The sequence below is a fragment of the Heloderma suspectum genome, chromosome 4 (genome assembly GCF_057233095.1).
Source record: "Heloderma suspectum isolate Gila_16-S chromosome 4, 16-S_ref, whole genome shotgun sequence".
Classification (NCBI taxonomy): Eukaryota; Metazoa; Chordata; class Lepidosauria; order Squamata; family Helodermatidae; genus Heloderma; species Heloderma suspectum.
The window spans coordinates 174356656-174382027 of record NC_139461.1 but is presented as its reverse complement, the minus strand read 5'-3'; the positions used below and the strand labels follow the sequence as shown (position 1 = coordinate 174382027).

The 25372-nt window shown below is 43.6% G+C and overlaps 1 protein-coding gene across 13 annotated transcripts in view; it reads right to left on the bottom strand.

Moving 5' to 3' along the window:
- The window catches only part of RGL1 (ral guanine nucleotide dissociation stimulator like 1), a 187979-nt gene that overhangs the window by 117676 nt on the left and 44931 nt on the right, over positions 1-25372 (bottom strand). For 9 of the 13 annotated variants that reach the window (XM_084851354.1, XM_084851346.1, XM_084851351.1 and 6 more), the window contains 2 exons: positions 18407-18566; positions 3029-3069 (listed from right to left, as the gene is read on the bottom strand). In XM_084851354.1, coding sequence (XP_084707480.1) covers positions 3029-3069; positions 18407-18431 — 66 coding nt within the window. In that variant the 5' untranslated portion in view covers positions 18432-18566. Of the gene's footprint in view, positions 1-3028; positions 3070-4909; positions 5202-13152; positions 13273-18406; positions 18567-21538; positions 21600-25372 lie in introns of those variants that run through there. The other 4 variants (XM_084851347.1, XM_084851357.1, XM_084851343.1 and 1 more) reach the window with 4 other exon arrangements.

Here is a 25372-nt window from a genome sequence, read left to right as displayed (position 1 = left end):
GTGGGAACAGAATGCTGGACTACATAGGTCTCTGGACTGTTCCAGCATGGCTGTTCTGATTATTTATTTATTTATTGCATTTATATTCCACCTTTTTTCCTCTTGCAAGGAACCCAAGGCAGCTTAGATTATCCTCCTCCTCTCTGTTTTATCCTCACAACAACAACCCTGTGAGGTAGGCTGGGCTGAGAGTCTGTGACGGGCCCAAAGCCACCCAGTGAGCTTCCATGGCCAAGTGGGGACTAGAACCCAAATCTCCCAGCTCCCAGTCCAACACTCTCACCTCTTCACCACGCTGGCTCTCATGTTCTGATGTTCTTACATTGTAGTATTTTGCAGCCCAAGTATTAGCTCTGCTAAACTGGTTTAACAGAAATACTTGATATTCATTATGAGAGCTGGAACAAGCTTAATCACACATGTTACTTAATTACTTCCTCTGGCTTGATGAAAATTTCACATAATCTCATATTAATCAAATAATGTTATCAGAATTGTTGTCTGGTTGTTGTTTCTCATAGTTAACCCTACTCCAAAATCTGAAGACTTGCCATAATTCCAACAGAGAGCTTTCCTTTCCTTCCCACATCCATTTTTAACACATTAATGTATTTATTTATCAATATTATTTTAGATATACCTTACCCTGTATAGTCCATCCTTCACTGCTTATAGGCACTAAATTTGCTCATCCATTTAAATGAATTCAAAATAGGTATGTTCTGCCCTAACGGATTTCCAAAAAAGTTCTGAACACAAGCATTAGAAAGGGAAATAGGGAATAAGACATTTTGTGTCTTTGCTCTCAAATGCCCTCAGTCAGCTGGTCCAAAGGGAAGTGCCCAAATTTACTTGGAGGAAGAGCTTAGAATCTATGATAATAGCTGTTGCATTGTCAGGTAGAGACCAAGTACGGAACAAGATAAAAACATAATAGTCTTATCAGGTAATCTGAAATGTTTACTTGATTAGAACTAGGATTTTAGATCACTCTGGTTTATCCATTTCCTAGAATTGCTTTTAACAGTTCTTTGACCAAAAAAAACCCAGGGAAAAACAGTAACAATAAGCATGTACGTGTCTAAGAAAATTGCAACACCCAAAGCCAATTGTGTGATTACCAGTAGGCTGAAGGCAAGGAAATGTCAGAGCCTCTTTTCTTAAGCCAAATGGAGAGCCAGAAGGATACATTTACTAAAATGTATTTAAAAGGTTTTAATTTATTTAATAGTTCCATGCTGAAACACAGGTTAAAAGCCACTCTGCTACTAGGGCATGGAACATGTCATGGTCCAGTCAGTCCTCAGTATTATGGAACTCCCGCCCCAGAGAGGCCTGCCAGAGTCCAACATCGCAAGGTTTTTGTTTCGTAAAGCAAGTGATGGCTTTCAAAAAAATTATGTTGAAAGATTAGCTGTAATCTGTTATAGTGTTAAATTAGGAAGGAAGGAAGGAAGGAAGGAAGGAAGGAAGGTAGATAGATAGATAGATAGATAGATAGATAGATAGATAGATAGATAGATCCTGGCACATTTATATTGAACAAATAACCAGATATCAGATTCCAGGAGACCCTATTAGAATCCTTTTGAACTGTCTGAAGAGATGGGGGGGTATGGATTTAGAATTGGTGATTAATTTATTAAAACTGCAAAAATTTCTATAGATTTGGATTGGAAGAATATCCACTCCCCATTCCCACATCAGCTGACTAGTTTCATAGGATCTGGGATGTGGCACTAGTAACGGAATTTATGTACTATATACATGCATGACAGACACAAATGTAGAATGCTCAATTCATCAGGAAGTGGATGACTTATTATGTTTTAGAATGATAAATTTAATGATGACATTTGCCCATATGCATTGTTCTCTTTGATTTAGTAGTGGATTTGTAATTGAGATTTAATGATATTTATTTAATGGATCATTGGCTTGTATTTTTCTCTATATTTATAATTTTAAAATGAAGGGAGGAAGAAAGGCTGTAGAATATTCATACAGATTGCTTGTTTGGAAACCAGCTAGGGATGCCAGCTAGCTGTTCTTCCGCAAATTTAACTAGGAAAGCAGCATTTTGGCAAGGAACTGGTATTGGGGGCTGAAAAGCCAATACACGTTGGAGCCACCCCTAGATCTCCCCAACTTATCCACCTGCCTGTCAGCTGCAGTCTGATCCACCAGCTTGGGAAACCAGCAGTAGTGCCTCAGACCTGCAAACATTTGGCTGCCATGTCCCACCCAAACCATTCCCACTCCTTCCCTGGACTCCAGTGATGTAAAACTCCTCTTGTCTTCCCCATCCCAACTAAGCCCATGGAAGCCTTCCTATCAGCTCTGGTTGTTAAATGGAACTTCCATATTCAAAGGCAATATAGCTCTGAATACCACCTGCTAGGGGCAAACAATGGAGGAAATCCATCACTTTTCAGGCCGTGCTTGGGAGCTTCCAGACAGGCAGATCTAATTGGCTGCTGCTAGAAACAAAATGCGGGACTACATCAGTGGTGAGGAACCGGAGGCCAAATCTGACCCACCCAGAGGCCAAACCCAGCCTACCAGGGTCACCAAGATAGCCACACACCCTTTCCCCAGACATATGGCCATATAGTGGTTTTGTGCAGTCCCCTCCCCGTTCTAAAAGGTTGAAATTCCTCTCCTAAGACTTCAAGCCAAAATATGCTGGTATTTTGGGTACTTCTGACTCTGCCCCTTTTGCCTTTGGCTCCATCCACCACTGGAATGCAGCCCTAGAGAGTGTCTTGGGAATGGAATTTGGCTCTCAGGTTGAAAGAGGTTCAACACCCCTGGACTAGATGGCCTTTCATCTGACACAGCTGGGATCGCCTTATGTTTTTTATGCAACTACAAAACCTAACTAGCACTCTTCAGCCCCCCACAACTACTGAAAACTTTTCTCTTTGCAGATTCACTGCCTTCCCAGATCCTCCCCCCCCCCGCAATAATTTGCCCTTCTAAAAATTCACTGCTCCTACTCAAATTTCCCCTTACTAATGTATCTTACCTCTAGATTCTCTCTACTTGCCCCTCTGCTTCCCTCATCCCCTAAAAAACAAACACAAAAGGCAGGGTGTTATAACGGGCAGCAGTTATATCCAGGAAAAGAACTGCAAGGAGACTAGAAACTGAACTCCAGTACAGAGGTCAAGAGGGAGGAGCCTAAGAAAGCCCTACAAATCTTATTTCATTCTCAGTAAAGCATTAGTCACAGCACCTAGGCCTCTGTCTTTCCTGAGCTAAGAAAGCAGTATTATAACATGGTGTCAGAAGTGAATCTCTTGTTGCTGTTGCTGCTGCTGTTGTTATTTCTATACCGCCTCACAGCGGAAGCTCTCTGGGCAGTTTACAAATGTTAAAACATTAAAGTACAATATACAAAGTTTAAAAGCCATTTACATAAAAACATATGGACAGTATATACAACAACATATACTAAACACAACTTTGAACTAAATTTTTTTTTTAAAAAAATCCAACAATAAAACAGCTTAAAACAACACTGCTTAAAAACAGCATACAAAAGTCAGCAGAAGGAACAAGAGTTCTGAAAAGGGAAGGCCTGCCGGAATAATAGCGTCTTTAATGCCTGCTTGAAAACCTTCAACGGGGTCAGCAGGCGTGTTTCAGCCTGGCAGGTCAGTCCACAACTGAGGGGCGGCAAAGGAGAAAGTCCTCTTGCATGTGGCCGCCAGTTCACATTAGGAGAGAGCCCTCACAGGACCTTAGGGGGCGGACTGGGAGGTAGGGGGCTTTGTTCTGATGACAAAGAAGGCTCAGGGAGCACTGTTTATAAAGGCAACAAGCACATTGCTGGCAGAAGAAGAAGCTATTACGGCAGTGGCAGCCAACATGATTCCAGGTCCAGGGCGCATGGCCATGGCAGGTGATATTTTTAGTAAGTGGATACTTTTCGAAGCACAATGGGAGAATTATGAAATTGCAACAGGACTGGATGGTAAAGATAATCCAACAGGATTGGATGGTAAAGATTGGATGGGTTGCAACACTTCTCTCAGTGATGGGGAAAGAATGTCATTTGCTCCAGCAGTACCTTGATATTCCAACAGCAGACAAACAAGATCCATCCAAATTACTAGAAGCCCTTCAAGAGCATTTTGATCCTACTAGAAATGTTATATATGAACGCTATCTCTTTAAGAAATGTACAGAAGAACCTGATGAAACCATAAATCAATATACTGCTAAATTGCACAAAATGGCAAATTCATGTGCATGTAACATTTTGAACGAAGAATTGATTGAGGCAGACTGGTTATAAGTATTAAGGACAAGGGAGTACAGATGACAATGCTCAGAAAGCGTGCCTTGACTCTGCAGGAAGCCATAGGCATATGCAAGGCTAGTGAACAAACTCTAGTCCAAATGCAAGAAATACACCCTTCAGAAGCAAACAGCATGTATTATGTCAGCAAAAATAAACATTTCAACATGCATAGGCCATCATGCAAAAACAGTGCTGAGCCCAGAAAATTTCAGAGTGAGAGTTGTGGATACTATGGCAAATTGCATGATCCTGGCAAATGCCAGCATTGGGAACTATATGCAGAAGCTGTGGCAGAAGAAATCATTATGCCAGAGTTTGCAAACATTATTGGCAAACAAAAACTTCACACCATGTGAAACAGGTAAACAATGATGATCTTTGCAGTAATTCAAACAGTAATATTTTCTACATGTCATCAAAACAGTGCATACTAAGACCAAAAACATGGTTTGTCAAACTTGTATTAGCACCTTGCACAGAAACTTTGCAATCCTGGCTCAAGCAAGAAAAAGAATGCCAAATAGACAGTGGTGCATTTGTAAATGTAATGGGTTACAGATTTTCTCAACATTATGCAAGATGGAGAGGCAAAACCCTTACCAAGCAAAGCCAAGCTGAGACTATATGATGGCACAATCCTCACACCACTAGGGCAATGTGTGCTGCAGGCAGAATACCAAGGAAAAAGACACCAGCTAGAATTCCAGATTATGAATTCCAGGCAAAAGCCCCTCCTATCAGCAAGCACAAGTGAACATATGAGACTAGTAACATTACATACTTCACAAGACATCCACACAGTCAGACTAGAAACCAACAGAATCTTGGCTCTGGGACAAGCACAAGGTGGCATATCAAGAGCACAAATCCTAAACAATTACCATGATGGACTTGGATGTCTCCCAGGCACCCTACATTTCGCAGTGGATGAAACTGTGCAGCCAGTGCAACATATGCCACGGAGAGTCCCCATAATATTGAAAGAAAAAATTATAAGACAAATGGAAAATAATACAATCATTGCCAGAGTGACAGAACTTACCAAGTGGATAAGTAGCAGGGTAACCATAGAGAAACCTGGTAAACTTTGCATCTGTATAGATCCAAGTAATTTAAACAAGGCATTGTCACGAGCTAAAATATTCTCGGTGTTAGATGCAAAAGATGGATACTGGCAAATCTTAGATGAAGAAAGCAGATACCTTACCACATTTTGGACCCCAGAAGGCCATTATAGGTGGCTGAGAATGCCTTTTGGGATCAAACCAGCAGGAGAAGAGTATCAGTGCCACCAACAAGATGCACTGGTGGGTCTCAAACGAATCAGTGTAATTGCAGATGACATTTTGGTGTATGGATGTGGAGATTCAATGGAGAGTGCCATAGCTGACCATGACAACAACCTGATCTCTCTGCTAGAAAGGGCCAGAAAAGTCCATCTTAATAAAAATAAGATGAGGCTACGAATGACAGCAGTACCCTACATGGGACACCTCCTAACATAACAAGGTTTGCAACCAGATCCAGAAAAGGTGAGGGCTGTACAACAGATGCCTAAACCATCCAATACCAAATCTCTTCAGCAGTTCCTAGGATTTGTTAATTACCTGACCAAATTTCTTCCCCACCTTTTTGATGTTTGTGAGCCTCTCAGACGATTACTGGACACAAGTACACCTTGGATGTGGCTATCCCAACATGATGCAGCCCTCCAACAGATCAAAGACTTGGCTACCAGACATCCTGTGTTGAAGTTCTATGACATGAATGAAAATGTTACTATTCAGTGTGATGCCAGTGAAACCGGCCTGGGTGCTGTACTTTTGCAAAATGGGAAGCCTGTTATATTTGCATCAAGGTCTTTATCGCAGACTGAACAGCATTATGCCCAAATTGAAAAGGAATGTTTGGCAATAGTATTTGCCTGTGAAAAATTTGGCCAGTACATACGAGGTCAGAAATCCATCAGGGCGGACAGCAATTGTAAGCCTCTAGAAGTTACTTTTAAGAAATCATTGTTATCAGCTCCAAAATGCCTCCAATGCATGTTTCTTAGGTTACAAGGCTATCCCCGGATGTACAATATAAAAAAGGAACTGAGATGTACATAGCAGATCTCCTGTCCAGGGCACCCTTGCCACAAGAAAGGCACACCGACAAGCGAGACTATGAGATACTTAGTTCCCTTGAAGCACAAGCAACACAAGAGGAACTAGAAAGAATTAATCAAGCCCATCTCACAGGAAGGACTTCAAAGAGTCTGGCAAAACACTTTACAGGACAAAGAGCTGCAGGAATTGATCTCTATTATTTTAGCAGGTTGGCCAGATACCCAGGAAAAAACTAGTGTCCACTCGAGCCTACTGGAACTATCATGATGAATTAAGTGTCCAAGATGGCATCATATTCAAAGGACGACGGATATTTATTCCAAAGACCATGGGGAAAGACATATTATCATGAATACATCACAGACATTCTGGAATAGAAGGATGTTTGAGGAAAGGTAGAGATGTGATATACTGGCCAAATATTGCTAATGACATCAGAGACCTCGTAAGCAACTGTGATGCATGTGTTGAATTCCAAGCAAGTCAGCAGAAGGAACCACTGCTAATACACAGCATTCCTAACAAACCATGAAGCAAGGTGGGAATGGGCCTCTTCACAGAAAATGGCGGCAATTATCTCATTCTAGTAGACTACTGCTCAGATTTCTGAGAAATTATTATTATTATTATTATTATTATTATTAATTACATTTATATCCCACCTTTTTTCCTCCTTAAGGAACCCAAGGCGGCGTTCCTCCTCTCCATTTTATCCTCACGACAACAACCCTGTGAGGTAGGTTGGGCTGAGAGTCTGTGACTGGCCCAAAGTCACCCAGTGAGCTTCCATAGCCAAGTGGGGACTAGAACCCAGATCTCCCGACTCCCAGTCCAACACTCTAGCCACTATGCCAGATACCACATCAGCAACAGTAATAGAAAGAATCATGAACCATTTCAGCAGACTAGGCATACCCGACTGCATGATTTCAGATGGTGGACCACAGTTCACATGCAAAGAATTTGCCAGATTTTCAAAAGACTGGGAATTTCACCACATAACATCATCTCCTTACAACAGCCAATCTAACTGCGAAGTTGAATCAGCTGTCAACATTTCAAAAACTCTGTTAAAGAAAATGGCAAGAAATAAAGAAAACATTTGGCAAGCTATTCTGGAGTGGAGAAATAGTCCCACTGCTGGCATGACTAGCAGCCCAGTGCAAAGACTTATGTCCAGATGCATACGATTCTTGGTGCCTATATCTCTTGCATTATTGAGATCTAAAGATGTAACAAAAGTCACAGATCAGCTGCAACACAAATGCAGTAAAACTAAAGCCTACTATGACAGGGATACAAAAGAGTTACTACCACCACACATTAGAGATTCTGTACATGTCCAGTTATTTCCTCAAGACAAGTCATGTCCCTGGACAAAAGGAACTTGCATGGGACAAATAAACCTTGCACTTATATTACTGAAGTTAATGAACAGTCTTATCGACAGAATCACAAGTTTATTCATCTAACGAGGCCTCGAGGACTCCAAGACACCTCAGATGTGGTGGATGATGATATGCAGGACTATTCTACCATTCCATATTCTCGTGCAGATGCGTGCCAGATTCCTGACGCCAAACCTTGAAATCCAGAGACACATACAACTGCATCACCAGCACAGAACAGCAACAACATGCAGGATCAAGATACTTCTGTACACAGTGACCTTAAGAAGAACACATGTACCCACAGTCAAATCAAACCACCTAAACAATATGCAGATTTTGTATTAAATGACTGATAGGCAACTTAGTTAGCTGTCAGTCAGAACTAGTACTACTTTCAAGTTAAATGTTCTACATATTTAGTTTGAGCAGTTATCTTCACATTATTAACATGTTCTCTCAACAAATATGACATTGGGGATATTATAATGGGTAGCAGTTGTATCCAGCAGGGGAACTGCAGGGAGACTGGAGGCCAGGCTCCAGTGTGGAGGTCAAGAGAGAGCAGCCTAAGCAAGCGCTACAGATCTTGTTTCATTCTCAATAAAGCATTAGTCACAGCATGTAGGCCTGTCTTTCTTGGGCTAAGAAAGCGCTATTGTAACACAGAGAGCAGGTGAAGGAGGAAGCCTCCATGGGAGCCACTGTCATCAGACATTACAGAAATTGGTATAATTTCAGAAGCTGTAAATATTTGTGCAAAAGTAATGTTTTGGCTACACATTACAGACACATTTCAGATACAAATCCTGACAGAAGTGTGTCCTTCCGATTTCACCTGTAGTTTTAACTGGAATGGGAGAAGCAGCCTTTGATGAATTACTATCATGTTATGTTTTGAGAAACTCTGTTTCTGGTCTGTTTCCAGGCAGAATTCAAAGTGCCGGTTATGACCTATAAAGCGCTATATGTCTTGGGACCAGGCTACCTGAAAGATGGCCCTCTCCCATATGAGCCTGCCTGGTCCTTAAGATCTTCTGGAGAAGCCCTTCTTTCGAGACTGCCACCTCTGGAGCTGCATTTGGTGGTGACCTGAGAGAGGGCCTTTTCGGTGGCTGCTCCCAGGCTGTGGAACTCTCTGTTTGCTCTCTTTCTCTGCTGTCCTTCCGCCAGCAGGGAAAAATCACTTTATTGAAGAAGGCCTTTGGCCTGTAAATGGGTCAGTTAGGTTGGGTGCTGTTTTTAATTCTTTCCCCCCCCCACCATAAATGTTATATTTTTATTGTATTTAATGTATTATTTTTTCAGTTTATCAATTTTAATTGTGTAAGCCACACAGAGTGCCACTTTTTAATAACAACAAAAACAACAACAACACTCCAAGTCCAAGCTTAAGTTCCAGATTTAAGAGATGAAATTTTAAATCACCCATCACAACCAGCTGGATTGCCTTGTCTCCACTCCTCTATCCTTTCTCCACTGTGTCGAACTGGGGTAGGCAACGCGGTGCCTATGGGCACCAATGCACCCCCGGGCACCTTTCCTTGTGTCCACCAAGGTGGCCTACCCCTCTCACTTTAAAAAAAAATTAACTCATTTTCTTAATGGCAGCTGGGATTGCTGTGAAATAGGTTTCTGTTCATGCCGAAAACGGGGGGTTCAAAGGAGTTGTTTAATATGTTGTTGTGGCTCAGGCCCCACCTCTGCCTTGTATTCAGTCTTTTGGGTGGGTTACTTATCCTCTCATGGCAGCCATTTTGTGGTGGTGCCCTGGACAGTTTATCAAATTGCCAAATGTGCCCAACCCTGGTGTAGAATATGGTAGCCACAGGGACAGACAAGGAGTTAAGCCTCAAAAAATCTGTTTCTGCATGCCTGTGCCAAAAAGCAGAAGAGGGATCAGCATCTCGGGGGGGGGGGGAACCAACACATTTCTTTAGGGCGCAATCCTATGCAGATAGGCAGCCACCTCTGAACTCGGAGGCAACCGTCTACCCAACGCAGGGCAGGAGAAGCACGGAGGGGATCATTTCCTCCGCGCTTCTCCTACCCTACATTTTCAGCTAGACAGCCAAGGGCAGAGCAGGGGAGGAGGCTGCTAGACAACACATAGGATTTGTTGTACCAGAATTTCCGCCCTCCCCGCCCCAGAACACCCCCCCCCCAGGAATGCCCCGTTTTGACTGCTCCATGCTCCTCTTGTGAGTGTGGAGCACAGGGCTGTTCCACGCTGCCTGCAAGGCAGCGCAGAATGGGGGGAAGGTTGGTTCTCCAGGATCCAACCTCGGAGTGCAAGCTTCAAGGTCAGTTCCCAGAAAACCAGATGTCCTATGGCCATCTAGCTGCTGACTAGCGGCCATAGGATTGCTCCCTCCATTATTTAAATTGCACCTCTGCGTAGAAATATAAAACCACTATTGATTTATTTCGGTCACATGAACACATACAGATGTTTGCAGCATGCTGTGCCCTCTGCATAAGACGCTGCTGCTGAGGACTAGCATTTTTTTTTAATCAATCGTTTTTTAAAAAATCAATCTAACTCCACCCCTGTAGAGGATGCAGGTTCAGAGAAATGGCAAGACAGCCTTCCCCAACCTGGTGCTCTCCAGATGTTTTGGACTGCAGCTGCTGTCCTTGCCAGCCAGTATGGCCAATGGCCATGCCAGATGGGAATGATGGGAATTGCACTCCAATGCATCTGGAAGGCACCAGGTTGGGCAAAGATGTAGTATGGCGTTCCGTGTTGCTGGAAAGGGGAAGAAAGCTTGGCTAAAACCTCCCAGGAGACGGATATCAGCTTTCTTTCCCAGATTTGCACTGGTGAAGAGTGAGGTTAGTTATGCATGCATGCACAACTGAAGTTGCACAGTTTACAAGCCCTGTGAACCAGGTCTACATTACATTGTCAGTACAGGATTTTCCAAGGCTCAGAATGTGTTTAATTCAAAGCCAGAACTCTCAGGCGCTTCTCAGCGAGAGCATTTTCCATGCCAAATTTTAGAATGCAACATCCCACCACTGCCACATGGGCAAAAGAAGACAGCGAGCAACAAACATGGCATGAAGTGGGGAGGGGAGGTTTCCCGGTTTCCCCCACTCTTTCCATATTAGTTTTCTTGCTGTAGCTTTCCAAAAATGTAATAAGTAAATAGAGGTCTAAGAAGGGCATGGTTCTGCTCTCAGGAAATGTCTCTCTTTTTTCAGTTTAGGTCACCGAAACAGCCTTGGGAGATTCAACAAAACATACCAGCACCAGAGCTAGTTTGTCCACTGTACACCTGTTTCCTGCACATAATGCCATACAAGCAAAGACTGTGCGCCTTGCTGTCTACCTCACTGCACTCTAAGACCTCTTTCCCACATTATCATGGGAACTTCCACATGGTGGCTCCTTCATACACTGCTGTGACATAAGAAGCTCAGGTCACATGAGAGAAGTCCACACTGTGGCTCCTCCTCATATCAGTTTTGTCCCAGTTCCTAGAAGGGTTGACATGGGCTCCTTCCACATCTCATTTTCCTTTCTATTTTCCTTTGATTACTGAACAGGATCACAGCCAGTGGTGTAGTGGAGGCAGGGCTCACAGGGACGCAGCCCCAGCACTTTTTCATTAACAGGGACTCTGATGTCATCTGCCACCCCCCTCAGAATTCCGTTCCCTCTGAGCTTAGCTGCAATCCTCACCTGTAGCTGTGGGGGGAATGAGTTTTCCAAGCAACAATATATTGTTCCATGTTGGAATGCAAAGTATTTGGGATGACTTGGTCTGGAATGGGCAATTATGACCTATTCACTTTACCAAAGACGTGCTCCTGGTGGAGATGAAAACTCCTAGAACTGGTTTGTTGATATGGATCAGCACAGCTGCCTGAAATTTTTGGACTGCCCTTGGAGACTGTCACAATGAGCTCCTGCATTTCCAAATTTGCCACTATACCACTGTGTGTGTGTGTGTGTGTGTGTGTGTCTGTGTGTGTGTGTGTGCGCGCGCGCGTGCAGTTCAATCCAGCTGGGTGTGTGGACTTTTCTGTTGGAGGGGGAGGGGGGAGATATAATGAAGGAGCTTAGGGAAGGCTAATGGGTAATGCTGGGGCGCTAAGGGAGTGTGCAAGGGGGCTGTTTAAATTAGAAGGGATCTGTCCATGAGGGCTGAGTTGAGAGGGTGAAGCGTCCATAGAGTATCATATTTTGAAAACCTAAAATGTTTGTAAGTGAGTGAGTGAGTGGGTGAAAAAGATTTCAACACCCCTGCATTTTTTCTCAGATGTCCAATTGAAATACCACTGCCTTACTCCCGGCTGTACTGTTTTTGGATCCCAGCTGAAGGCTGTATATCTTACAAGGTTGTATAATTTAGATGGGTCTGAATATAGATGCTTCTGTTGCTCATCTCACCCTGCATTCAATAGATGCTTCTATTGCTCATCTCACCCTGCAGGTTTCATTACTTGCAGCCCTGATCCCTTATAGCACGGGGGGGGGGGTGTTAACACACAGCACATGGGCTTCTGTGTGCCCCCACTGCTGCTGAATTTGCTGTGGTGGTAGCCCCCCCCATTTTATTCCTACTCCTGCCACTGCACTGCTGAATGTGGCTGGGGGCAAGGGTGTGGCCCCCGGTGGGTTCTGCGGGCAAAACTGGCCTCTGGTCTTCTGGAGGTTAGCCACCCCTGCCTTGCAGCATGGGTGGGGAATGTATCATCCTCTAGATCTTGCTAGACTGCAATGTTCACCACCACTAGCCAGCATAGCAAAAGGTAACAGGCCATGGTGCAAAACAATGGCCATTAGAATCCAACAACACCTGGAGGGCCACATGTTTACCATCCCTGCTTTATAGTCTGTGCTGCAGATAGGGGCTGAAACAGGGCCAATGGATTATTTATTATTACATTTATAACTTACCCTTTTCCCCAGGGCAGCTCACATAGTCCTCCTCCACTCCATTTTATCCTCACAACAACCCTGTGAGGTAGGTCAGGCGGAGAGTCAGTGATTGGCCCCGAGTCACCCAGTGAGCTTTATGGTTGAGTGCGGACTAGAATCCGGATCTCCTGAGTCCCAGTCCAACATTACACCACACTGGCTTTCAGCCTTCACAGCAGTAATGTGGAGTTCTCAGGCTAGAAGCATGTATTTCCAGCAAAACCTCCCACTCGGGTTGCCTTGCTGCCTTTTTTTCCTGATGGAACCTCTGTACTTTTAACACTAGAAAGACCATAATGTTTCAGAGAACTGAAGGTGGTATGATGAGCTATTGTTGCTTGTGACTCGTACATAAAACCCTGTAAAACCTGTTTTAACAGAGAGGTTAGGGGGACAAAAGAAATGACTGTATACCATGGGCAGAGGTGGCCCCATCCTACCACCTAATCCTCTTAAAAGAACGATTGTCTGTCTCCAGCTTCAGAAATTCATCCAGTGAAGTTTCCAACACACACATCTGCTGCCCCGGAGCTACTGGAATAAGCAGGAGGAATGTATGAGAAATTCGTTTCAGTTCATTTTTTACCAGAATTTACCCAGTTTGCACTTTCTGGAACCGAACACAGACCCAAATGCAATCTGTGGGCAAAGTCCTTACATTTCCAAACTTGTCATGTGATTTGCAAAACAAAAAAAATGTGTTTGAAAAATGCATACATTTGAAAAATGTGCGTGAAAATTGGTATTTTGAAAAATGTGCACAAATGTGCTTTAATCAATGGGAGAAGAATGCATATAATTCAGAAATGTGCACAACTGTTGTGTATATTTGGGAAAATGTGCATGAAAATATACACAAATTTTTACATGAAAAGGAGAAAACAAAGCTTGCAGTCTGATACGGAAAAAGTCAGAACAAATTTTGAGGTGGAAGTCAGAGAACCTGAAGGAGCTCGGATTTTGTTGATTCGTACATCCCTAATAAGCAGAACACTCTGAAATTCTGAATTAGCGGGCCAACCCATGAATGTAAAAAGTCACTATGTCAGCATATTCTCTCCTAAGACATACTTTCCCTCATGCATGGAACAGAATTGTAAAGTTAATTTTTAGCAGCTCTTCTGTTCTTGACCCCTTTCTTGCCCTCTCGTCTTAAGAATTTGCCCTACCTCCTCTGCATTTCTTATACTTAATTAGCTCAAAGCATAAGGACTTTGTCCCACCCATACATGCAGGTGCAATCACTTGGCTTACGTTTGACTCATTCAGTTCCAGTAATCACTGATTTCAAAGGAGCTAACCTAGCCATGTAGTTTTATTACTTCCAAGAAGGTCAGTCCATTCAAAAGATTAGTTTATACAAGCTATAGAGTACAGATAGTTCTCCCGGCTTTCCAAATGCTTGTATCAGATTTCATGGCTTAAACTCTAAAATTAACATCTGTGTCTTGAAGTAGGAAGTCCAGCTTAAAACATACAATGATCTAGAGTGCTGGGAAGATAAAATAACAGCAAACAAGATTCGTAAAACAATAACAAGCATCCCTTTCGGCACTCCTGTGTTAAGCTTAGCCTTTTACATTCCAAGAGAACACACTTAAAAAGAGTGTTATAACTAGGAATGGACGGACACATCTCTGTCTGGGGTAGGGGGAGCTCGACAAGCTGCCCCCCCAGCTCTCATGGCCTGGACCCACTCAACGAGCCAACCCACTTGACCCACCTACCGAGCCATGCAAGCCGCCCCTCCTCTCCACGCCAAGGACTCCAGCAGTCAAGTCCTTGTGCTTTATGTGCACAATGGTTTGACTGCTGAATCCTCGGCAAGGCCAGCCCCCTGTGCTCTCACCCTGGCCTCCTTGGGAGGAGGCCAGGGTGAGAGTGCTGGGGTGCCACCAAGGCCCTTCCTCCTTGCACCAGCTGTCAAGGGCTTCCTTAACGGCCAGTAGAGGCAGGACGGGTCCTGGTGTGGCCAGGGTGAGAGTGCTGGGGTGCCACCAAGGCCCTTCCTCCTTGCACCAGCTATCAAGGGCTTCCTTAACGGCCAGTAGAGGCAGGACAGGTCCTGGCGTGGCCAGCCCCCAGCACTCTCACCCTGGCCTCCTCCCAGGGAGGCCAGGGTGAGAGCACTGGGGAGCTGCAGTGCTCCCAGCCACTTGCTGAGCTCTGGGGTGCTTGGCGGCCAAGTCAGATGATACTTCCCAATCCCTTTAAGACAGGAGTGCCAAAGTATTGCCGCCCACCAGGCCCTCCGCAGGCCAGATGATGTCAGTGGGCATGGCCATGGCCATTGTCTTCACCCCACCTCAGCCCATTTTAGCCTTTCTCCATGCTGTGATAGGCAGCACAGAGTTCCAGGCCTCTGTCAGCACGAAGAAAGGGACTTGGCCAGCAATGTGAGAAGCAGCCAATCCTCCCAGTGCTGGCTGAGTCTCTGACTTCACACGGCAAATGGTGTCCCCATGGGGGTGCTGTGTGATGCACGACACAACTCGGCTGGCACCAGGAAGAGCAGGTACTCTGACTGGTGCCACCCAACTCCCTGGGACCATGCAGCACCCAGCAATCCTGTGAGAGTGCTGGGCGCTGCACAAAGCAGCCACTCTTTCCCGTTCCAGCCAAGTCCCCTGGCTTTGCACAGTGTCCCTGTGAGGGAACTGCGTGAAGGAACTCAGCCAGCACCAAGAAGAGCAGCCACTCCTGCCGGCACTAGCTGAGTCCCCCACTATTTACTTCATTGCCAGTATCTCTGATCTGAGATTGAAGGCAACAATGAAGATTCTTCCAGGGGGTGGGGCTTTGAGGCCAAGCCCCGCCCCCTGGAGGAACCCAAGGAGGTTGCATGGGCTGCACTGCACCCCTACTATAAGAACTTCTAGGTCAGGCTTAAAACTGGTCCAAACAACAAGAAGATCTGGGGCCCATCTACACAGGAGGTTTACCCTGGTGTTACTATGGCTCACAGCTGTCCATGCCATATGATGTCATTGCCACCTCAGCAAACCCACCCTTTCCAGCCGAAAACTTTCATAAACCACGCTCTGCGCTAAAGTAGCTATACTCCTGATATAGCGCTATTGCAAAGTAACGACATTGTGTGAGTGCACCTCTCAGCCTATATGTGAAACCTCTCTGCTGAAACCTGTGTTCGGTGTGGTTTACTCCAGGTAAGTGTGAGTGGGACTGTGGCCTGAGAAGATTCCCAGCCAGCCTTGGCGGGAGGCACTTGGGGCAGCAAGGGGCACCGGCAGCAATTTGTGACACAGAGGCACAGCTCCCGAGGGGATGGGGGAGGGAAGGCAGAATTGGGGGAGCATCACTGGCAATCGCTTCCCAGTGCTGAACAAAAGGGGGGAGGGAAGGTGCACCAGGCAGGCTGGCCGGGGGCTGTCTCTCCTTCCCTTCCCACAAGGCCTGAGTGAACCAGCAGTTAGCAAACACCTCTCCCCAGAGTCCCCACTTCCTCTGCAGGAATCTGTCATTTAGGATCAGAGTGGTTTCAGGTGTGTTTTGCCCTGCAAAAGTTGGTTTTTAAAATGTAAATACTGCATTACCTGGCTACATGTGCCATGGAAGGACCAAAGCAATTTCATGAAAATCCAGCTATAACCAAAAAATGCTTCAGAAACCGTTTCCATGTAGATTGGGCCCTGCTCTTGTTACCTGCAAACTGCCTTCCTCCCCTCAACTGAAGGGGAGAGAAACTGACACTCAGCATGCATGCTATGTCCACCTACCCACTAGGAAACACTGGTATCATACTGGGCACTGAGACACACCTCCTTCCTTCTCTGAGTTACAACTTTCCCTGCCCATCAGTGACACCCCCCTCTTTTCATCCCCTTGCTCCACCCATTCACCCGTTAATCTGGCCAAGAATTAATTTCCCAAGCCACGTGTTCTGCTTCATGCGCCTTCCTTGCCACAGTCTGGTTCAAGGAACAAAGCTCACACAAGCATCGAGCTCAGGAGAGAATGGTGCAGAATCCAGCTGCTCACATTCACGGCCTTCCAGTCCCTTGCAGGCCTATGATACTGTACTCAGTGTACTGTGTGGTCGGCTACCTCAGTATAAAACCACTGGTGTCAAAGGAGTTCATCATATTACCGGAAAATGGAGTTTAGAGTTCAACCCAACATGAGCTGAAGTCAGCAGAAAAGTATTTGTTAGTATGGAAAACTGGCAAGATATACCCAGGTCTTTCCCATTCCAAAGTCTTCAACTAAACTGAACCGGTCCAGTGGGAACATCTTCTCTTTTGCTGCTCTCCGTTAAACACAAAGTGAAGTGGTCAGAAGAACTCATTCCTCATCTGGATTATTTACTACTGAATCATCTTCATTCTGCTCAATTTCTCCTGTAGCTTTACCAACTCCATACAACCATGTTCAATGTTCAAGGTTAATCTTCCAGGACATTTGCACTGTGGTTTTCACCTTCCTATGCTTGCAACAACAACAACAATGCTTTGGTGTTTTTACTCAATTTTTACTGAGGCTGCAGTCTTGAAGTCAATGGGGCTTATTTCTAAGTAGATATGCTAGAAACTGACTCTGCATCCCTGGATCTTAATTTCCTCCATCTCCCCTCTCCTACTAGGTCCAGTGGGACTGAAATGAAGAAGCCAGTCGATCACTGTCCCCTTCACAGTCCAAACAAAAAAGAAACAATACTGAAAAGGTCAATACTTTCTTATGGTGTTAACTGGGCAAGTTGCTTGAACAAGTGGTTGCCGGTCAGCTCAAAGCACTCTCTCATGAAACTGATTTTCTAGATCCATTTCAACTGGGCTTTAAGCCTGGTTAGGGATGGAACCGCTTTGGTGGACCTGTGGAATGACTTTTGCCGAGAAAAAGACATGCGAAGCATGAACCTTTTGGTTCTCTTCCAGTTAGATTACTACAATGCATTGTACGTGAGGCTGCCTTTGAAAACAAGTCCAGAAATTTCAGCTAGTCCAAAACAGGGTAGCAAGACTGTTAAATGGGACCAGATAATATGATCATATTACTCCAGTGCTTTATGATCTGCACTGGCTTTCTGTCCCTATCCATGCCCCATTGAAAGTGCTGGCATTAACCTTTGAAGCCCTAACTGGCTTGCAGGCCAAATACCTGAAGGAGAGTCTCCTTCCATATAGACCAACCCAAACCTTGAAGTCATCTTCTAAGATGACTTTCTCTGGGTGCCCCACCAAAAAGAAGAGCTGGGTGGCTACTAGAGAGAAGGCCTTTTCAGTGGTGGTGCCCTGGAACACATGCTCCAGAGAGGGTTGCCTGGCTCCTGTGTTGTGGTCTTTTTGGCGTCAGGTGAAGACCTTTTTATTTTTCTGGACTTTTTAGTCTTTCAGTTTTTAAAATGTGTTAGCACCTTTTACATTAATGCATGCAGGGATTAAGACATGGTCCTTTGCTCCTGTTTTCAGCCCTGAGCAATGGAACTGTGAGTCTACATTAACAATTTATTGCATTTATTTATAGTAAGACATATATACCGCTTGGTATAATAAAATCCATATGCAATACCCCAATTAACTATTACACTCTTCTGCAAAATCCTGCATATGTGTGGCTGGTTTCCCAACAACCAAAACAGATGAGGTTTATCAGATAGCATGAACCTAAGCAAACACTCACGTTAATAACTGATCACTTTTAGTTAGCTCACCTCCCGCATCACTAATATTCGCCATATTGAGATAGGATCATCCATATACATCAGGAACTTATGCTTTTCTTTGGTTTAGATGCTTTGTGAACAGGGTGCCAGAAAGTCTCTCAGGAACACTTTGGAGAATCAGATCATCGCAGGAAACATTATACACCTCCTGTATTGAAGGAACAGTCATAATGTCAGTAGTACTCAATTTATTTAACATTCCCAGGTACCTATTAAGAAGCATACCCAAGCTTTGCAAATATGCCCACAAAAAAGTTACAGTATTTTTAACTAGCCTGCTTGTCCACACAGTCCTGTCTCATAGGCCAGATGATTCAGATATTTCTTTCAGGTAATGAAGAAGTGGGAACCATTTTCACCTCTGCACTCTCACCAAAAAAAAGTATACGTTGCAGGCTCCAGTAGATCTATGTCCTAAACAGATCAGATCTGCGCCTGCATATATCTGACCACGGATCAGATCTGTATATTATAAACCGACACAATGCATTTTAGCACATGTGATTATCACATATGAAATGCCAGCAACAAAGTAATACCCAACTGGCCTGAAGAGTTTTCATTTATTACAAGCTGATTACCTTTCCCCTGGATTATAATACTGTGTTGTATTTTAAGATTTTAATTGTTGTGAACTGCCCAGAGAGCCTTGACTGTTGGGCAGTATATAAATGTAATAAAAATAAAGCAACAACAAAAATATACACATTTTGTATGCAATTTTGCTTACTGTACACATTTTTGCAAGCAATTTCCCCCAAGTTAATGAATTTTTGTACATTATATTCACTAATATACACATCTTTGTGTGCATTTCCCCCAATATACACATTTTTATATGCATGTTTTGATTGGAGAACTGCATTGCAAAATTCGTGGAAGTGCAAATGCTGAATGATAATTGTTTTGGTTTCGCATATTGATTTGGGAAGTGCAAATTAGGCAGCTTTACATTAAAATGCAAACCGAACCGACTTAATTTCTCCCCATTCCTAGCTGCAACACATAAATGTATCATCAAGAAATAAAGAAGTGAACGCCTCACTTCAGAGCGATTGTTTTATCCATATGCAAACTTAAATCAAAAGAGTAATTAATTAATTGACTAAAAGTCATAGAGTTGATTGACTGAAAATTATTTAATTGGGTTGCAGCACTTTTGCACCTGTGAATGAGTTAAACACATGTTTGGAAATGCATGTATCAGTAGTCCTATTCTAGCATTATTGCCTGAACTTGTGGAGGGAGGAGTGCAGATGTGCACGCTAGCCTCGCCCCAATGTCCTGTGAAGGTCTGGCTCCTTGACCTTCTTGCATGGAGCAGGAAGGCCTCAAGGGGGTGGGGGTCTCTTAAAGTCGCCTGTGACAAAATGGTGTTTTGTTTTGTTGTTTAATTGTATATTTTAATATTTATGTGATTGATTGATGTATTCTAACATAACCTTTCTCCTTAAGGCTATGGTAAGTAGAGGGAAGGGGGGAGTTAGAATGTTCAGGTTTAAATGGTGTCACCTGATTGGCTGCTGATTGGGAATAACAGGCCCTTGGTTTTCTTTAGAGGTGGAGACGGGGATTGGCTTTCTGAGGGGTAGGATTAGGGCACTGGGCTCTAGCTTTGCGGGTGATTAGATTCCCCTGGGAGGTGGAGGAAGGTATATTTATTATTTTGATGTATTATTACTAGAAAGGGTAGAGTAGGTAAGGAATTAATACAAAATTTAAACAAGAATTTCATCACATAAAACTCAAACTGCATTGAAACATCTTATACCATGTAAATAAAGTTTCATTTTTAATTTGTTCTTTCAAACCACACCATTCTTGGTCTCATTTATTACCAGTAAAAGGGTTCGATGAAGATATGAAAGGAATAGGCCAAAGTTTAGGAATTTACACCCACCACACACACAGAAATTGAAGGTTCTCTCCTCATGAGGAGGAGGGTGGTGGCAGCATCATAATAAAGTGGTTTCTTAGGTTATAGTTTTTGTATTCCTTCCACATACACTCACTCTATGGTATTTACCTCAAGGAAGAGGTAGAGAGAATATAGAGGTACTGAAATTCTGGAGCTAGAATCAATACTTGATGTTGTCAAAATATTTATGAGGAGTGGTGAAGTTATAATAATCACAGGTGGGGGAAGGGTGATACGTCATAGTCCGCTTCAGACCTTCTTGTGGGAAGATCACTGGAGAGCGCCAGCACACAGGGCTAGTATATGCGACAATGCTCCTCCCTCCACAGATCCAGGCAATAACGCCTGAATAAGGCTATAGAGATATACTCTTAGAGAGCCAGTACTGGCTGCAGCTTCCTGTGAAGTTTACACTCAATTACAAACCCAGGTTTATTCATGCATAATGTGGAATCACCCTTAGCTTTCATTCTTCTTGCCCAGCTCCCACTGCTAGCACAACATACAGTTCTATCTATATAGCTCTTTCCATTGCTATAGCATTTGAGCACTTCAAATAGGCAAAGCTCCAAATGCAATTCATTCTGAATACAGATAAATCCATATTTAAGGGTTATACTTTGAAATGTAATCATTTGTTTTGATAACAAAAAACAACAATCCATTCCCTCAAATCCCATGGAACAAGTTTTGTTTAAAAGGTCAAAACATTTTCACAATTTTCTGTGGTGCCGTGCATGTTTTAACAGCAGAGACAGAGCACCAATTTTAAAACCTCAAACCTATTCTAAGACCAAATGACATTCATGACCATGTAAAACCCAAGTCTGTACACAAACTCCCACTTTTTTCTTTTTCTTCTTCTTCTTTACTTTAGGGAAAGACTTAATTGAGATGGTCTTTCTCTAAAACAATAAGGCCACAAGCATAACCTTTTCTTTTTTTAAGGATGGGTCATAAGAACAGTCACTGGACTTTTCTACATGAGGCATTTATTGTGCATTCATCATTTCCTACTCATGATTGTTCACAGGTTCTTTAGATAACATTGTGACCCTCCAGTTTTGCTTCTGTGTCTAAAGAGCACTTTCAGCAAATTTTTTTAGAGCAGGGAAAATGTGGTATTTAGTTGTAAAAGTGAAAGAAACTGTTTTTTTCAATTATGTATTTGCACTATTCCACTATACCACAGTGCCACCTACAGGTTATGTAGCTGAAAAGCAGGAAAGGAAACGCTCTTCATGTAGTGTTTGGATCTCAATTCTGTGATGAAATCATAAGTAGATACAGCAGATTAACAGCCAATTAGCAGTCTCGTGTACAAAAACTCACTATCACATTAAAATAGGACAATCACCCCTTTTTAATGGACAAAGATCTTCTTGTCTCACAAAGACCAATTCTGATGTAACGTTTGGCTTTCCTGAGATGGCTTCTTCAAGAGACTTCATGAGTAGAATGTGAGGATCAGATTTATATGTGGCTAACTTGCCCAAAGAATCCTCAAGGAAATCATAAGTTATTTGTGAACTGTGGGCTCCAGTGATAAGATTTCTAAATGCAATCTGTCTAGTTCAGGAAAAGAAAATGTACTATCCCAGTTAGGTCTGAGCTCTGATGAAACACCTATAGAACTGTGATCTAACTACAGTCATATTTTTGTAAATGCACAAAACATATAAAAACTTGGTTGATTTACTGAAAATGCTTATATCCCACCTTTTTCACAAAGCAAACTCAAAACAGCTTTTGGAAGCAAACATCATACAATAAATAAAAACAAATACAATATATTACACAGAAAATTGAATTATACCAAATAAACGTCAGTCATGCAAGTAACATCACTAAAATCACAAAGCCAAGGAGATTAATTAAAAGCCTTCTGGAATAGTCATATCTTTGCCAAATGTTTATATAAGAAAAAAGAATAATATAAGAATAAAGGACCTGATGAACCTCCCTTAGGAGAGCATTCTACAAAGTAATTACCACTACCAACAAGGCCCTGCTCCGAGTGCCTGCCCACTGTATCTCACTGGGGAGTGGGACTTGGAGCAGGGCCTCAGATGTTGAATGGAGTATACAGGAAGGGACATATACCTGCCCAGACCCTAAGATCATCTAGAGAGGTCCTTCTCAAGTTACCCCACCAAACGAATTGAGGCAGGGGGCCATTAGGGGGAGGGCCTTTTCAGTGGTGGTGTCCTGTGGAATGCCTTCTCCAGAGAGGCTCCCCGGCACCTATGTTGTGGTCTTTTTGGCGCATGTGGAAATGTTTTAATTTTCCCACTAAATTTGTTTTTCGTGCTTTTTAGGGTGCAATCCTATGAAGATAGTCACCAGCCTCCAAACTTGGAGGCTAATGACTATCCTATGTAAGGCGGCTGGAGCACGGAGGGGATCCTCTCCTCCATGCTCCATGCTGCATTTTCGGATAGTCACACAATTTCATGCATCTAGTCAGGGACATTGGAGTGGGAGGGGGGGAGGCTGTGTGGTGCTTAGGAAGTCTCGTAAAGCGGCCAGCACCAAAAAGCTGCCAGCACAGAGAGAACTACGCCGGCTATGAGGGGGCGGGGAGCGCGGTTTCTGGGACCAGAGCTCAGAGCCCTGGCTCAGAGCTCAGTTCCCAGAAACCAAAAAAAATCCTATGGCCTCTAGACAGTGTCTAGTGGCCATAGGATTGCTCTCTTAGTTATTTACACTATTGTTGCTTTCTGATGCTGGTTTTTTTCTGATGCCATTTTAACTGTTAAAGATTTTGATCTCTGTGTATTCTTATACTTCATGGTTTTAACTTGCTTGTGAACTGCCAAGAGAGCTTTTTGTTGATCGGTGATATAGAAACACTGTAAATAAACAAACACGGTTTAGTGTTACATGGGCACTAGGGTTAAAGGTTCCTCTGAAATACATATGGGCAACCCGTGGATTGTGGGCTGTATGTGGCACTTGGCAGCCTTCAGTGTAGCCTGCCACAGATGCCCAAGCTGCCGCTGCAACCTCCACCATCAAATCTCTCCCCTGTGGCGCTAGTGCTGCTGCAATCGTGTTGGGGAAGACAGCATGGGCAGAGAACCATCTCAGCATGCTGCTTCCCGGGTTAATCACACTCTAAACAGCCTGCCAAACAGCAGCTTGGTGGGCTGTCAAGGGTATAATTTAAATGAGGGGAAAGTCAACAGGGAAAGCCAGCTCCATGCGTAGTCTTCCCCATTTAATGCCTCCTTCTGTCCAGCTGATTGGCATGGAAGAGACATGAAAGTATCTCAGTGCATAGTGATGGGTGGTTTCACCAGGCTACAGAGGTGGTGGGCAAGAGCAGTCAAAGAACCCAGTCACTCTACATGCCAGTACTACAGTGCCACAAAGGCATTTGGGATACAGGGAGGGAGCAGGCAAAGGAGGAGAGATTCAAACAACCCAGGGACTGACAAAACAAACCATAGTTTGTTTGAGCATCTGCTAAACAAACCATGGGTAGGGCAACAAACCATGAGTTAACCATGGGTTAAACTGGTGTTATGTGCGAACCAGGCCAGGATCTCTGATCACAAGGCAAATAAGAGTACAAGAAAGCAATTTTAAAACTTCTATACAGAATAATAAGACATAACTCATTTCACACTAGCAATGTAACCATTCCTATTATATTAGTTAAAGGTCTGTTGTAAATTAAAAGTAGATTCTTTTCTACTTTTCTACTGTTTCTTTTTCCAGCTGGGAAGTTAACTATAATGCTGGAAAAGGAGTGTACTTTTAACATTTGAATGGCAGCCTTTTCTGGAACAGAAACACAGATTGGCAAGCTGATATATATATTCACCATGAAAAAGACATTCAGTATTGCATAGCGTTGTGTGAAAAGGCCCAGCAGTCTAAAAGTTTACAAGTCTCTGTTTATCTACCCCCACAGTTACTACTTTGGAGAGGAGCATATTATTGAGATAAAAGAGAAGGAAAAAATAATAATTAGTACTCAGCTTTTGAACTGCTGCTTTGCTAACAACTCTACAATTCACTCACTTCAGTGGTGCAGCTAAGTAATTCTAGAATTTGGACTTACAGGGCCCTTGTTTAGCCAGCTATGTGTATTACTTCAGGTGTGAAGCATACAGCTAACTTTTATCTTCTCCCCCCCCCCCCGCCGCCCCACCTGTGCCCACTTACTGCCATTCTATGCTTTACAAGTGGTTCTACTTTCCTAATATTTTAGAGCACACGCCCCCAAAAGAAAACCTGTTCGCCAGCCCCAGGAAAAAGAAATACTCTCAGCCTGTTCGGTTTTTCATCATTGAAATCATAGCAGTAGCATGACTACAGAAGTAAAACAGAGTTTGCTTCTGCTGCCCTGATTTACTTTGGGATAACTACCATTTTTATTGCAGAAAAGGATAAAAAAGATATTTTAAAACTACAAATTAAAAAAATGAGCACCTGTAGCCATGCACATGCCTGCCCAGCCACATCCCATTATAAAATGTCTTTAAAAATAAGAAGAAAGTATGCTGCAGCAAACACTGTCAGTTCTGGTGGGCCCAGGTGCTGACGTCAGGCCTGTTTGCCACTGCCCCATCAGTTGCTGCTCCCTGGGTAGTGATGGCCACCAATTTGGATGGCTTTAAAAAAGGGTTAGACAAATTCCTGGAGGAAAAGGCTATCAATGGCTACTAGTCTTGATGGCTATATGCTACCTCCAGCACCAGAGGCAGTGAGCCTATGTATACTGTTGCTGGGGAACATGGGTGGGAGGGTGCCCTTGCACTCATGTCCTGTTTGTGGGTTCATGGTCGACAGCTGGTTGGCCCCTGTATGAATAGAATGCTGGACTAGATGGACCTTTGGCCTGATCCAGTATGGCTCTTCTTATGGGTGGTCATCTGGGGGCAGTGAAGGCTGGTGGCTCCACTGTGGGGCTGTGAATGGGGATGTACGGATTGTGTAAAATCTGTTCTGTGTTTTGCAGTTTGTCAGCTGCCTTTCATTCCATCATCTGCCCATCAACGTAACTGGAATTTTATTAGTTTCCAAAT